This window comes from Chanos chanos, chromosome 1 (genome assembly GCF_902362185.1).
Source record: "Chanos chanos chromosome 1, fChaCha1.1, whole genome shotgun sequence".
Taxonomy (NCBI): Eukaryota; Metazoa; Chordata; class Actinopteri; order Gonorynchiformes; family Chanidae; genus Chanos; species Chanos chanos.
The window spans coordinates 5,381,271-5,397,142 of NC_044495.1; the positions used below are offsets into that span (position 1 = coordinate 5,381,271).

Consider the following 15,872-nt stretch of genomic DNA (forward strand, 5'->3'; position numbering starts at 1 on the left):
AACTTTTGTTCAGCGATTACAAAACCAATACACAAAAATGACCGACAACAAAAAACCAAGAGAACCATCTGTAGATAAAAAGGGCAGGAGATGCAATGAGAGCCACATTGAGAGTGTCCTCTTAGGACTAGGGCTGGGTACCGAAACCCGGGGCCAATGTGGCACCAGTTCCTATACGATTGATATCTACCAGACTGAATTGCAACGCAGATTTGTAGGTTTGCAGACTTGGGCAGCTGTGGTCTAGAGGTTAGAGAACCGGGCTTGTGACCGGTTGCCGGTTCGATTCTCAGAACCGACATTCACGGCTGTGTGCCCTTGGGCAAGGCACTTAACCCAAATGCCCCCCGGGCGCAAGGAATGCTGGCCACTCCTCCTGCGTCTGGTGTGTGTGTTCACTACCGGTGTGTTGGATGGATTAAATGCAGAGGACAAATTCACTGCTCACTGTTCACAATGTGTGTGTGCGATCACAGAGAGTTACAATTTACAATTTTGGTGCCTCATTTCGGTGCCACTTAAATGCCTGAGCTGTTGATCGAAATGTTTGAAGAGTTCATTTGCAAAAACCGATAAACAGCATCGTTTAAAAAATGAACTGATTGTCGTGAGTTATTCTTAACACATAGCACATTCTGAACCCTAAATACGTTTGGTCACAAGAGCCATTATTGTTCATTGTCAAAGGCATTGAAAGTTCACATTTTACAGCTGAAAACATCAAATGCCACTGCTGTTCTTGACCACAACCCGATAAAGTCGCTCAGCGAATCAGCGCGCAGTATTCAGGTCATGTGATGCAACATGCCGGAAAAAGCAAATAGACATTTTTGCAAAAGAATTCCTGAAGTTTAAAGCTGGAGATTGCAGAATTCTGTAACTGTTATTTAGTGTTAAATTACTGTAGTTGGGTTAGGTTTCATTTATTACGTGTATCTGTTAAATGATTTGTATTTATTTATATTTATGTATTTAAGGTGTTAAATTAATATATTGTTCAATTTGCAGTCCAAATTTACATTAGAAATAATAAAAGCTGTCCTTTAATGTCGTCAACCTTTGTTTTGTGCTTTTTTTCTTTTTAAAGTATCGGTTCAGGTACCGTTTAGAAACAGGCAGCAGCACCGTTTTAAAAGTATCGTTTTAGCACCAGTATCAGAAAAAAAAAACCCAAATGATACCAAACCCTACTTAGACTGTGATGAAAGAGGCTGGTGCAGAGGATTGGGACTTGCTGTTTTGGGCTTTTCTTTCTGCCGATATCTGCTCTTAAAAGTATCCGTGACTAATGGAACACTTGCCACGCATACGTTTGGTTCACCAGGAGAATATCAACACTCTCCGTTTCAAGAGAAGAAGGGGAAAAAAAGCATGCTGAAATATACCTCAGGAAGTTCCATCTAATCAAAACATGTTTTCTTAATTAACTCTGTCAACTGGCCATTAATTCTGTATGTAACACAAGACAGAATGTGAGAGAAAATCTAGACACACACACACACACACACACATGTACACACACACGCACACAAATCATGACCACCTGGCCTTTTCAAAGGAAGGCAAAAAACCCCAAAAAACAAAAAACAAAAAAACATTGAACTAAAACCTCTTAGCAACATTTTTTTTTCAGTGCTCTTATTTAATAAGTCCAGATATTACAAAATGAACAAGTCCAAGCTGAACACTGTGTTCTGATGTAGATATATCCCCAATGACAACGGAGAGAAAGTGCTAACGATTACAAACATGCTACGACTGAGGGACGGAGGGAAAGATCCTCTACAGAGCCTCTGAGATCCAGAGAGAGAGAGAGAGAGAGAGGGAGAGAGAGAGAGAGAGAGAGACGGGTTCACTCCGTTACTCTCTGGCTCTACAGAAAGACCTTTGGCAGAGGCTACCTGGATGACACAACATCAATCATTCTACACCCAGCACAGACAAGCAAAAGCACTCACCAGTTCACCTTCAGAGAGGTGAGAAAGAGAAAGAGGCTGTGAGAGAGAGAGAGAGAGAGAGAGAGAGAGAGAGAGAGAGAGGCAGCGAGAGAGACAGAGACAGAGACAGAGACAGAAGAGGCAAAGCGGTTTTAAAATTGCTCTGACTAACTGAGAGTTTTTTCTCACACCCGAGTATTGACGAAGTCCAAAGATATGAGAGCAGTCCAGATAAATCAACCTTGTTTTAAACAGCTTGTCTCTCTTTGAGTTACCACTTTAGAACAGACTTCCCATTTCTAAATGATTAATAAAATGGTTAACCTTTTGATTCTGTGGTGACATGTGGTTCTTACCTCATCCATTTTTTTTTTATGTGTTTTGCTTTTATGAATTGTAGGTATCTCTAGCTGGAGCCAAGATGAATTAAGAGAGCTGGACAATCTCGATATTGTCTTTACACAAATACTTAATTCTTTGCAACTCTAAGCATGGAATTCCATTCTGATCAATCCTTAGCAGTTGTGAGATCTGATTGACCAATCAGAAACAACCTCAGAGAACCAGAAACTAATAAAGTTTGAACTAAACTCAAAGTGTATATTTCTGTCTGCACAATGAAGAAAAAAACATTTTTTTGATTATTTTTTTTAACTAACATAGAAAACATTTATCTGCATATTATCATATAGTTACCCGCTACTCAGAAGTCAATAAAAACATAAAATAATATAAACTTTAGAGCAATGACCGTGTTTCACCCTTTGATGATGACGATGGTGATGATGATGATGATGATGGCGAGTACTACGTCGGGGAGAAGCTAACCTGCGCAGTCGACATTGAAGAGGCTGGTTGTGGCAGGAATGGTTGTGTGGTCTAGAGAACTCAGGCTTCCCAGGACCAAACGGACCAGGGCCGTCTGCAGGAAGCCAGGGAGCAGGGAGAGAAGGAAGACTGGCAGGTAGGCCGCGTAGCGGAGGTGACACAGCACCGGAGTCATCACTCTGCCCTGAGGGGAACACGCCATGCGCTCAATAGTCGGGAACAACAACACGGATTTCACCACCTGAGGGGGAAAAAAAAGAGGGATTGAGAGAGAGAGATAACTGAGGGTGGCTGGGTATGTGTGTGTGTGTGTGAGACAGAGAGAGAGAGAATGTGAGAGAGAGTGAAAGAGAGAAAAAAAGAGAAAGACAGAGAGGGGGAAGAGAGAAGAGGAAGACAGATTAAGATAATGTGAGAGAGGGTGAGTGTGTGTGTGTGTGTGTGTGTGTGTATGAGAGAAAGAGAGCGAGAGAGAGAGAGAGGGAGGAAAGAGAAGAAGAGAGAGTGAGAGAATGTGTGAGGGTGAGAGAGAAAGAGGGACAGAGAGGGAGATAAGGATAGGGAGAGATAATGTAAGAGAGAGAGAGAGAGAGACAGAGAAAGAAACAGAGAGAGAGACAGAGAGAAATTCAGACACAGGAAACAGCTGCCTCTGTTAACTTAGTGTTTGGCAGAAATCAGGTCTAAACTTATTCGGCGAGTCGGACAGAACAAATATTACGCCCGTTACTGTGATTCTGTGCAATTTGGGCCAGGCATTTGCCAATGACACTACACAGGACAACATGTCCCTTGTTTCCAGTGTAAGAGAACCAGTCCAACACTCTGTCAGCAGTGCCAATACTGTGCAGTCATCTCGTCAGTCTTCTGTCTGCTCTGAGTGTCTGAGTGAAATCTGATGGTTTTGATTTCTTTCATTACGCTGTCATACGTGCCTGTAACAATGGAACGAAACCGGTTGTTGTGCGGAGATACACGCTCGGTGTCTCACAAAGGCAGAGAGCTAAGGATGAGTGAGTGTGTGTGGGGAACACAGGTGAATCTTTGATGTCTAAAGCAGTGGCTTTGATATAAAGCAGCAACTTTTCCCATAACTTTGAAGAATGCGCAACAGCGGGCAGGAGGAGACTCTGTTAGAATACTCTCTCATTCTCTCTCTCTCTCTCACACACACACACACACACACACACACACACACTCTCACAGACTGGAGAGGAGGCGAATGGCAAGACTAGCTGAGGTCAGAGGTGCTCTGAAATTACAGCATCTGGAGAGAGGGGTGAAATAAGTCTACATGTCTCAGGCTAACAGACTGATTTTCTTCTGATCTGAGGGAAAACTGTGATAGCGCAGGAATGTTAATCGCTCACAGATCCACTTTGGCTGCAGGCAACATGACATAGCGCGGCCGGTCCTGGAGGATATTGTGTAGCGCACCGTTGTGTTCAGTCAGACCCGGGAGATCAGATACACAGTACCTCACGCTACAACATCCACTCGGCAGTCTTGTTTCAAAACTAAAGCCAAACAGGAGAGCAAAACAAATGAGAGGAAGAAGAGAGAAGGAGAGAGAGAGAGAAAGACAGAGAGAGAGAGGAGTACTGGTTAGAGTGTGGAACAGAGAGGAAGACAGGGAGAAAGAAAGAAAGAAAGAAAAAATAAAGAAAGAAAGAAAGAAAGAAAGAAAGAGAAGAGAAGAGAAGAGAAAGAATGAGAGCAAGAGAAAGAGAGATTGAGAAAACGAGAGACACAGAGAGAAGGAAAAAGTGAGAGAGACACAAAGTGAAACAGACAGGAAAAAACGAGCAAGTGAGTGAGAGAAATGGCGAGCAAGAGAGAAAGAAAGAGAAACACAAACACACACACTCACACAAACACACACACACACACATGCACGTACTCACGCACGGATGCACGCACGCACGCATGCACACACACTCACACACACACGCACACATACGCACACGCACGCACACACGCGCACACGCACGCGCGCACACACAGGGTAGTGACTGAAATGTCTTAAGTTCATGTTGTTTGGAAGTTTATCGCTCTCATCACCTGCCTGTAACTGAGAGAGTATTTCCACATTAACTCTACCAGTATACCACACAAAGGTCAGGTCACACTATATTTCCATATCAAGAATGACAAAAATAACCAATTTGTTGAACTAAACTCTAAGCTGAAGACTACAGCTTCAAGCACCTTGACTTGAATGTTTCTACCTGAAACAAAAGGTACCAGTTTGTCCCCTGCACTCCAATAAGTAAATAACTATGCAAAGCAGCCAGAAATCTTCAGCAACCTTTGCCTCAGTGTTGTAAACCCAACCAGTCCAATTCTGAGTAAACTGATGTGGATTAATTAACTGGGTCATTAAGGATGTTAGATTTAGTGGTTAATATGTGTTTTTCTTTATTGTTTAATGGAGCGGTCTGTGACAGAAGGCATTAGGTTTGTGATGTCTGTGGCGTTTGTCTGAGTAATCTGAGCTGCGCCTACGGTATATGTTGTAATGTTTACATTTACTTTTGGCTGATGCTGTGAACATAATGATGTTTCATTTGAGAGAAACATGACATAAAATCAAAGTTTCAGGACCTCGCCCAAATCTCCCTGACTCGGGGTCCCCAAAGAGGGGCCCACCCAACGCTCTAAAACAGGCTCTCTCTCTCTCTCTCTCTCTCTCTCTCTCCTACAGACACACACACACTCACACACCAGCACACACTCACAGCCTAGTACAGATAAAAGATAAAATATTTTTTTGTCATCAGAAACAGTGGCCATGTTTTCACCTTGCTAATTATGAGTAACCAGCAGCTCCGAGATTAAACACGCTCAGTATTTCTGAAACTCTTACTGGTCCACAAATGCCAGTCAAAAATACGTAACAAAAACCACTGCCCTATCAAAACCACTTAATCTAGACATCTACACAGCTCCTGAGGGGAATTTCTGACATCATTTACTATAATATTTGACCTATCAGTTTAGCATTATGTGCATTAACAATGTATTAGAGAACACATCTGATGTCTGTCTAAGGACCTTTTTCAGCGAATTGGTTGTCTGTAGTCATGTAGTAGTTGTGTTAATTCATAAAAAGAAGGAAAAAAAAAAAACCTGTAATCGCTCAGGGCACCCTTTTCCGTTTCTTGTATAAACGGTCTTTTGTATATTCTTTTGTATAAACTTTTTTTTTTTTGTGTAAACCTTTTTTTATATAAACGTCCTTTTTTTTTGGACAAACACAATGATGGCGAAACATTGTTGATCTTCTGCTCGGTCTGAATGCATTCCTCGTAAGTCGTTTTGAATAAGCATTATGACCAAATGAGCGACGTTACAGCCGAAACGGCAAAAAAAACAAAAACAAAAAAAAAGAAAATCACACAGTTGGACTGACAAACCCTACTTACTGGACTGGCAAAAAATGACACTGTCATCAGAATAATTGTCGTACTAAAATAAAATGTCCAGAAATGGCCCAAAATTGAAGTAATACCAGTTAAACCACATCTATAATGGACCACTAAAGTTTTCCTTAGAAAACTGTTCCTTAGAAAACAGTTTTCCTCAGAAAACTGTGAAATGGTGGCTTAGGCACCGTACGTGTTTTCACGTCCAGGCTCCCATGTTCAGCAAACATTTCCAGTAAGACTCAGGGTCCCAGACCATACCACAAAATACTGTTTAAAAAACAAAACAAAAAAAAAAAACATGTCTGTTGTCTCTGTTGTCTTCATACCAAGCCAAGTAGCTTCATTCCTTCACTGTTTTATCAGCTCTTAATGAACGTAAAGGTGTAATAAGAGGTCAGAACACAGCTCCCAAAAGCAATCCTGGGGCCTTCACGCTACTGTCTGTTTAAATAACATTACCTACCAAAGTGCATCTACGTCCAGTGACAGGCAAACGTCGAACCGGTTAGCGGTATTGGTGGACTTTCTGTTACACACCAAACTGTACATTACTGAACTATCCATAATTACTGAGGAGAAAAAAAAAAAAAAAAGAAAGAAAGAAAAAAAAAAAAAAACGGGCACCACTTCCACCAGGCCTCGCCGAAGCGTTCTTACTCCAACACAAATATCTGCAGCCCGGTACAGCAGCAGTTTCTGATTATCACACATCATACGTTAGCAAACATAATTGCCATGCATGGGCTCTTGCCAGCCAGCCAGCAATCTTACGTTCGGAAGGGAAATTTTTCATTTTTTTTTTTTTTTCATTTTCTTCCATTGGGTAAATGATGGATACGACTGAAGATTTAACCGGGCCAGAGACCACGCTGGCATTTAACGGTGAGAACACCTAACGCTTTCCGGAGGATTCTGTGTGCTCTGACGCTACTTCATCATCATCATCATCATCCACAGGCACTGTGACTGTATATAGTTAAATGAAACCTTATATATATATATCTTAAACATAAAGCTCACAGATTCAGTGTAGCAAGGATAACATATGGTTGTGGTTGTTTTTTTTGTCCAAATACAGAACCTCAAAATGAATCTTTAAAAATGACCAAGGTAAAGTCGTTAACTTTTTCCATAGAATCTTTCTTGTAACTTACCTTTCCATGGAAGGCAGTACGTTAGCATATAAGTAAGTAAGTAAAGAAAGAAAGAAAGAAAGAAAAAAAGAAAAAGAAAAAGAAAGAACTAATGACTGTTTTACATTCATGTGTAAATTAGATTTGTGTCCAACACTTTGATGAGTGTAAACCATTGGATTTGTCTGCCGTATTGTCCGTGTATTGTCTTTCATCCCTTCTTCATGTAGTAGTGGAAATCAAATAAGTAAGCAGTAAGTAAGAATAACTAAGATCTCTTAGTCAGAACCCATCCTGTCCCTTTTTCTTTTAGTCCTTTATTTTGGTACAGTGGAGACACTGACCACATATGCTCTTATTCCCAGGGTGCTGTGCTGTGGTCAGAGGCAGGAGAAACAGAGGGAATCATGCAGTAGCTACCCCGGAGCAACTCTGGTTAAGTGTCTGTCACAAAGGCCTAAGAGCTTCTGGTTCCACCTCATCACCCCCCCGCCCCCCCCCCCGTACTCACCACAGCAGCAGAAGGACAGAGGCACGAGAACCAGCTGTACTAAGTCAACATCCCTGGGGATTCGAACCAGCAACCCTTTGGTTTCTGTTTAGGAGCCTCAACTCACTCAACCACTCTCATCACCCCGTCTGCCCCCAATACCACCTCTTTCCTCACCTTCAGCTCTGGGTCCCTCTTCATCATCTCCAGGATGATGTAACAGCCAATGGAATGGCCAACCAGCACCAGTTGTGTGTCTCTGGGTACATGCTCTCTGAGGAAAGCCAGTTTGTGCTCGATTTGTCCGTTTAGACCAAACACGTCCCGTGACTCAGCCACACACATGTCTAAAAAAACAAAACAAAAAAAAAACAAAAAAACAAAACCCCAACAGATGAGTTCTTTTGTTGAACAGTCAGGTTTCAACGACTAAATATATTTTATCTGCACGCTATCGCGGATTGACTGCCTATCCAATTTGCTATTTGTTATCCTGAACCTGAAAGCTGGCTCCAAACCCCCCCCCAAGGTTAACGGATACATCAGCAAACCTCAGAAACGACAGCATTACTGTTTGGAGAGAAACAAACACAAAGAGGCAATAATGTGTGTGGAAAGCTTATTTATCACAAAAAAATTAAGCAAATCATCATCATCATCTCTTAACTCCAGACAGCGGCACGCTGCCCATCACTGTGCATTCTGCTGAGTGGAGGTTCTCCACCGCTCCCCTTTGAACTGGGAAAGATATTATGTAAATAAGTTGCTTTCAACATCTTGATCTTGTTTCTCTGGCGAGGAATGAAATTGCTCTGTATTGAACGATTCCGGTAACCGCAGATCTAGAACAATGCTTGGCTTCGATTAATCTGATCAGCGTCCAAAGCAGCAATGAACTGGGTGTGCAGAAGGGCCATGGTAGGGAGGAGAATGCGACAGAGAGACTGAAAGATGAGAGAGATGAAGGGGGGGGGGCAGAGAGGATGAGTAAGTGAGAGAAGATGGACAAAAGGGATGGATAAAAGGGACAGCTAAACTGGTTTTTGTTTTTTTTGTTTTAAAGATATTTTGAAGTGAAGAGTGGGATGGAGTCTTGTACTCCAATGTTTGACCTCATCTCGCTTTGGAGGAAATGTCACAGGACCACTACAATGGTAAGGATAATGCTCCTTCATAGATCATCATCACACACACACACACACACACACACACACACACAAAAACCCCATCAAAAACCAGAGACCACTCTGCTAAACTTCAGGTAAGTATGATACCAACTTGAGATATTAGATTTGATTTCTGTATTATTCTATAAATCGAAAGCCAGGCGATGGGACTAGTTACTAACAGAACAGTACAAAATTGATCTTAACACAAATGTCTAAATGAAAAAAAAATGTATTAGTTACGGCATTCACTGCTCTTTTTCGTTCGTTTGTTTGTTTGTTTGTTTTTGGCGAGCTTTGGCAAACACAGTCATCTAATGTTGTGTACAAGGCACTGATGAAGAGGATGGGGAGGAAAGACAGATGTAGAGAAGGAGTAGGAAAGAGGGATGAATATTGGGGAGTGAGACTGAGATAAAAGACAGATAAACGTAACATAGAAGATGAAAGGTTTTTTTTCTTTTTAAAAAAAAGGGGGGCCGAGAATGTTAACCATAGAGAAAGTTCAATTCAGTAAATCATTTTCATTGCCTGTAGATAAAGTTGGATGTGAACTTCTGATAAGGTATATGAACTATACTTTTTTTTTTTTTTTTAAAGAAAAAAAAAAAAACCTACAGGAAAAAAGAAATCTGTTGAATGAGCCGGGTCTGCAGAGCCCTGGCTGTAAAGTATGTGAGTCGCATCAGCAGAGCACCCTCGGAAACCTGTGTGCCTGTGGAATTTCACATCCAGGATAGTCCTGGAGAAACTTGGACATCATCCATAAGACCTGGATCCCTGACTGCCCAGTCGTTGGAGCATTATACGGAAAGCTGTACGAAACAGTAAACTGATTTACATCCTTCTGTTTTGGAAACATAGCCGGAAGATTAAAAAAAAAAGAGGGGGGGGGAAACAGAGAGAGAGAGAGAAAGAAAGAGAGAGAAAGAGAGAGAGAGAGAGAGGGGGACAGAGAGAGAGAGAGAGAGAGAGAGAGAGAGAGAAAGTTTGTGTAATAGACTATCTAAATATTTCAGCGAACTAGCTTTTCCGGTGGCAAACGATCTGCGAATTTTGCTTTTTTGAGTTACAGTAAAAAAAGAAAAAAAAAAAAGAAAAAAAGAAACTGCTAATACAAACAGAGGGAACATTTTGCGCTTTGCCAACGTCAATAGCCTTTCGCAGGTCAGGCTTCTCTCCTGGGTCCTTGCTGTTCACTCATGTTGTCAGAATAAGTTAGCAAAGCTACCACTCAAGACCCGCTGCTGTACTTTGATATCGCCAAATTACCCACCATTAATGTCCAGACCACTAAAGAATTCATTCCAGAAATGTCATTTTCCACTCTTTATTTAAAGTCTCATTCTAGGGAATTTTTTTTTTTTTTTTGCAAAGTTTTTATGAGGTCTGCAATGCTAGTTTCTTGGGTCTCTGTGACTCTGGATTCGTTTTCCTTCAGACGATTGGAGTCACAGATATTGGTGAATAGGTTAAGCTTTGAATAACGCAATCTTTCATACTTAAAACCGAATGAAGCTAACCACTGTTGCGATTATCAATACGTTGACTCTAAGTGTGATGAATATATTTCTCCTGTTTGTATAAGTTTATAAAATACTGGTCTAATGCCCAGTTTCCCATGTGATCAAAGAAAATATTTTATCTTTCCCAACCTCTCCATCAAAGACCTCCTTAATATGAGGTCAACAACTTCAGACCACACAGTTTTTTAAGTCAACATCACAAACGTTTACTTTTTCGACGTCGAAAGTTGGTTTTTCCGTCAGCGTTTATTTGAAAGAAAACCTTGCGTTAGGCCCATCCACACCTTTTAAGCTCAGATGGTTAAACCATTCCGGATACTAACAGCTGCCACACCTCTTGAAACACTACAGGAAAGCAAAGGCAAACACATACTACAGTACATTTAATCAGTAAGATGGCTTGTGGTGTTTCTTTTTGTGACGGTGACATTCAGTAACCTTAATCAATGGATAGGAAGGGTTTTGAACATTATACTGCACATTTGCATGGGGTCATATAATGGCTGAAAGGTCTGCTTTGAATGCTACCTCTGTTTTGCCAAGAACATCATTATACAGTGTAGAGGCATTTGCCTTTGGCATACATAGGCTTTTTTTATCCATCTGTTAATGGGCTTTTGTTTGTTTTTCTACAGCACAGAACATGGTGTCTCATGCATCTTTTATCTGTCTTTTGTGTCCTGTTTCTGTGGTCCACGTAGACTGGTTGACTTTATCCTTCTATATGGAAGTAACACACACATTCTGTCTCTTTTTTTAAACAGCGGTTGTATGAATTACTCAAACACTAAAGTATGGTTTTTATCTTTAGAGCGTTCGTGACTTATGATACTGTTGTGATACTTTCTAAAAAAAACTATCCTCACACATCATTTTCTTGTCTGTTTTTATCTACAGTTACAAGCAATTTCAATTAGTTTACTTTCATTACATAAATAAATTAGCAAGACCCAACAATGTTCTTGGATATTTTTTTTTTCTTTTAACCAAGAGATAACATTCAAATTACACTATTTTGTGCACATTCTGACTCTGTTTTTATCAGAATTTCAGTAAAGAAGCTTCAGACAAGGAGTTGGACCCCTTTCTGAGATTTCTGTTCCAGCGAGGACAACCTAGAACAGAGTTTCCCAGTCCATTTATACAAAATCCAATACGCCGACTGGTTTTGTTTTAGCTTCGTAATGGCATATCTGATTTAACAGCACAATTTATCATCCTGCTTTTTTTTTCTTTTTCCTTTTTTTTTTTTTTTTTTTTTACAAACTGAATCCAAAAAAAAAAAAAACGATTTAAAGGACCAGTCCTTACAGTGATGAGAAACCTTCACTTGGAGGATGGATGGTGTGTTGCCATTAGTTAAACAGGCCTTTGACTGGGTGGGTCTGTAAGGTTGGTTAAAAAAAAAAAGTGTGTGTGTGTCGGGGGGGGGGGGGTCTAGTCCTTTAAAACAGTCTATCAGTTCACAGTGCTCCTTCTGTGAGGTTTGATAAACAAGAGCGGTTCCAGTACAGAGAAGGCAAGACAGGTACACTTGGCAGGAGAGATGGGGGAAAAAAACGGAATATGGAAAAACAGACAACTAGGAAAAGAGCTAGGTGGGTGTTTAAATCCATATCTGTAATACCCGTGAGATGTAGACGAAACTTTATTTAACCCCCATAGGAAAAAAAATGACACCTCTCAACTCTGAATGCATTTTCATGCAAGGAATTGCTCATTCGACAGAGGACTTGCCAGGTGTTTTAAGACCAGGTATCCACATTAATATTAATACTCTGAACAGTATCACACAGTAAAACACAAGAGAGCTGCTTTCTGTGTGGGTTATTGTGAGTTAGGACATGTATATTACAATTAGCGCTCTCTATTGAAAACTTGGTCAGTGGTGAATTCCATACATTACTTACAGTAGATCTTCAGGTCTGACTCTGTGCTGTACACTGCTTTCTAGAAAATTTTGCCCCAGTCTGTAGCAAGCTGGCTTCTCTTTGAAATCTGCAAATCAATGGCTGGCATTCAGAACTGACCGGAAAAGAAAGGGACCAAAAGGGAGTGATTTGAATGAAGCCCCAGCCAAGTGAGCGGCGAAATGTTTTCACGGGTCAAGAGCTGGGTGGGGGAGCTTTGATTGAACCCTGTCACAACTGCCACCAATTTTATATGGGGTGTGATCAGTTTTTTTTTTTTAATTTTTATACTTCAATAATATGCTGCAGTGCCTTTAGCTGACATAATTTTTTTTTTTTTTTTTTTTTTTTGTTTTTAGCTCATGCTGAGCCATAAAACGAAACCAGTAATAACTGACGAAAAAATGACCCCGATACAATTGGGAGATTACATCTGATAAAGTAATTTTTACATCATTTTGTCTGACCTTGCTGGCAGACAAAATCTCGCAAGCACACGAACGGGGGAACACAGCTTAATAGTGTCAGCCAATCAAACTAGACGAATTGGCTTATGTAGCAACATGCACTTTGTGACCATGAAAAGGGGTTTTTTTTTTGTTGTTTTTTTTTTGTTTTTTTTTTCAAATCCCTGACTTGAAAGACATTCTGGAACAAAGTTGGGAAAAAGCCTCCAAACATGATGAAACCGTTGACAAGAAATGTAAGTAATTTTTAGCTGATTTGGTAATTTGGAATTGGAGACTGCACACCAATATGCATTTCAAAATGTGCTGAAGGACAGCGGCCTAAGTTCAAGCAACAGAACACGCCCTCCTCCCAACCCCATCACCCCCCCCGCCCCCCAATTCATTTACAATATATTTCCTAATCTATTCTTGTCTAGCGCTTTCTTGTTTAATGCCTCACCAATAAATCTTTAGACTTTTGAGCATTGTTCAAAGAGCTGTTCTGGATACAGTGTGCCTGCAGTGAATCCATTCATCTATTTGAAAATCAGTTACTTTTCTTTTAAATTTTCTTTTTTTTTTTTTTGACGAGTGAAACAGCATATAAATACAATTTTGAAGCAGCATGATGCCTCTACTGTGATTTTAACTGACAGGGTGGTATAGCTACTGTACATATACCAAAATCATATGAGAAAAATATCATAAGACACGAGCAAACATTAACCGTCTGATTTCAAAAAAGTGTCATGCTGAATTTATTACAGTGCTAAACTCAAAATCCTCTTTTAACCACACACACATTCAGGTATGTCATGCAAGAACCACATTTTTTTGGCGGGGCATGGATTCTACAACATGTCAGACAAACTATTTGACTGCCATGCTAGTCCATGCTGACAGGGCCCCATTGTGTAGTCCCTGCCGATTACATCGTGGTGTATTCACAGTGTGTGAACTGTCTGTTCCATCTCATCCCAAATATGCTCTGTTGAGTTGATGGGTCTAGGGACTGAAGTAAATTGAACCAGTTGTCATGATGCTGGAATCATTCTCAGACAACGCGTGCTTTCTGGCATGACACGTCATCCTACTGGAAATATCCAAGTGACGATGGGTAAACTGTAACCAGGGATGCACGCATCTGGTCAGCAACACTGTTCAACTATACTGCTGCACTCAAACGTTGCTCGACTGGTGAAGAAAGCGGCGCGTGTGCCCAAAATGTCAATCATCAACTTTGCCCATTACATGTGCTCTGACAGAGGGTGTGGCTTGGCTCTCCTGCTCTTGGATTTGTCTCTACTGGGAGTTTCCTGAGCTATTGATTGCTCAGTTGGTATCAAGAGACATAACACACGCCAGGAAAAAGATTTCCTGCACCATTACACCTCTAAGCACCAGCCCATGTTGTTGACATCAGAGGGGGAGACTGGTCCATGGGCTCACACACTGTTTATGCCAGTCCCTCCTGACTGCCAATCAGCACGACACAGCTGACAACAAGATTTGTTGGGCAACGCCTCAGCTGACCAGAGCCGGTGAGCATGTGCCCACTGGAGCTGCTTTTTGTCGTTTTACACTGACAGGAGTTGAACTTGGCGACCGTATCCGCTACTACAACCCTACCCTGACAAAAAAAACTGACAAACTGTGCGCTCGAACGAAGAGTCGGTGAGCTCAGTGTCTAGAGGGACCCAACACTCAATCTATTCGAACAGATTCGACATTAGTAAGATTTTGGTAGGTTCACGGCAATTCTGTAGGTTGATTTGTTAGGCTGTTGTATTCTGGCATTGCGTAATTCTTCTATATGCTTTGCACCTATCTTTCAGCCCCAGCAAAGTACAATGCTGCCATAATGATTTTTTTTTTTTTAATGTTTCTTTTTTTTTTTTTCAACTCGGCAAAAGGAGAAAGTCAGGTGAGTCAACTCTTATTGTGATGAATGACTCACCAATAAACATAAATTCATTTTTGAAACGAAAGTGAATAAATTGAGCGTTATGGCGAGAATAAATTCAAATAGTGGATCCATTATGAACGGTCTATAAGGGTTTATCAGAGGTAGAAACGTGGACTGTCCCCCTCTGGCCTGATTATACACGCAATGGTCTGACCAGTTTTAAGAACATTGTAGAAGAACGAAAAAGCTGCCTGACAACTAACAAACAGCTATAATAACACCTCTCCATATCTGAAGTGTGGGTTTCTGTGAAATACTAAAATCGCAATATGTTCAGTGGCCATATGGTCTATAACATAAGCAACTATTTCCTTCGAAAATGGAGGCATCTGTGAACCAAATGGGAGAGTATGATGAAAGACGGATCATCAAGATGACCAGGACAATGGAGATGAGGAAAAAAGAAAGGAAAAAAAAAAAAAACCTCACGCATACTCGATACCGCTGGATTTAAGCTCCTACATTGACGATAATCAACTGTGTCACTTGGATATGGACTTTGTAAGGGCAAAAAAAAAAAAAAGTCCTTTAGCTTAGTCACTCCTTTCATCCATGCTGCCTTGGCCAAGGGAAGCTGCTTGTAGCCATCTGTTTACGCACTGGACTCTGCTTCGGGAGTTTTGACTTTTAATCATCTCTGCGCTGATCGTGTGACACATCGAACAACAATTGATGTCACCATCTGTGGTTTCGACTATCGCCAGATATCGCCTACAATGTCTTTGAATAATTTATGACTGAAGTTACGGCTCAAACCACGCCATGTGGTCGAGATAAAAAAGAGGAACTGTTCAATGCCTTCAATTTGTAACAATGTTTCTATCATCTGGAACGGACTGCCAGACTGATAAAAGAACACATGAAGCAATACATCATATATCCTACTTGTGCTTTGTACGTGCCGATACAATCCGAACATCCATAAATTCATCAAAAAAGAAAAAGACAAAACCTTACCGTTACTTTTTCCCCTCTTTAAACGTTCAACAATCAATCTAAACATGAAGTAGATCACTATTAATTCATTAATATTATAGAT

At 40.8% G+C, this 15,872-nt stretch overlaps 1 protein-coding gene across 2 annotated transcripts in view; it reads right to left on the reverse strand.

Annotated features, from left to right (window-relative positions):
- Positions 1 to 15,872, reverse strand: part of ldah (lipid droplet associated hydrolase) — a 44,168-nt gene that overhangs the window by 13,519 nt on the left and 14,777 nt on the right. For both annotated transcript variants that reach the window (XM_030789424.1, XM_030789416.1), the window contains 2 exons: positions 7,994 to 8,163; positions 2,766 to 3,006 (listed from right to left, as the gene is read on the reverse strand). In XM_030789424.1, the coding sequence (XP_030645284.1) occupies positions 2,766 to 3,006; positions 7,994 to 8,163 (411 nt within the window). The remainder of the gene's footprint in view (positions 1 to 2,765; positions 3,007 to 7,993; positions 8,164 to 15,872) is intronic.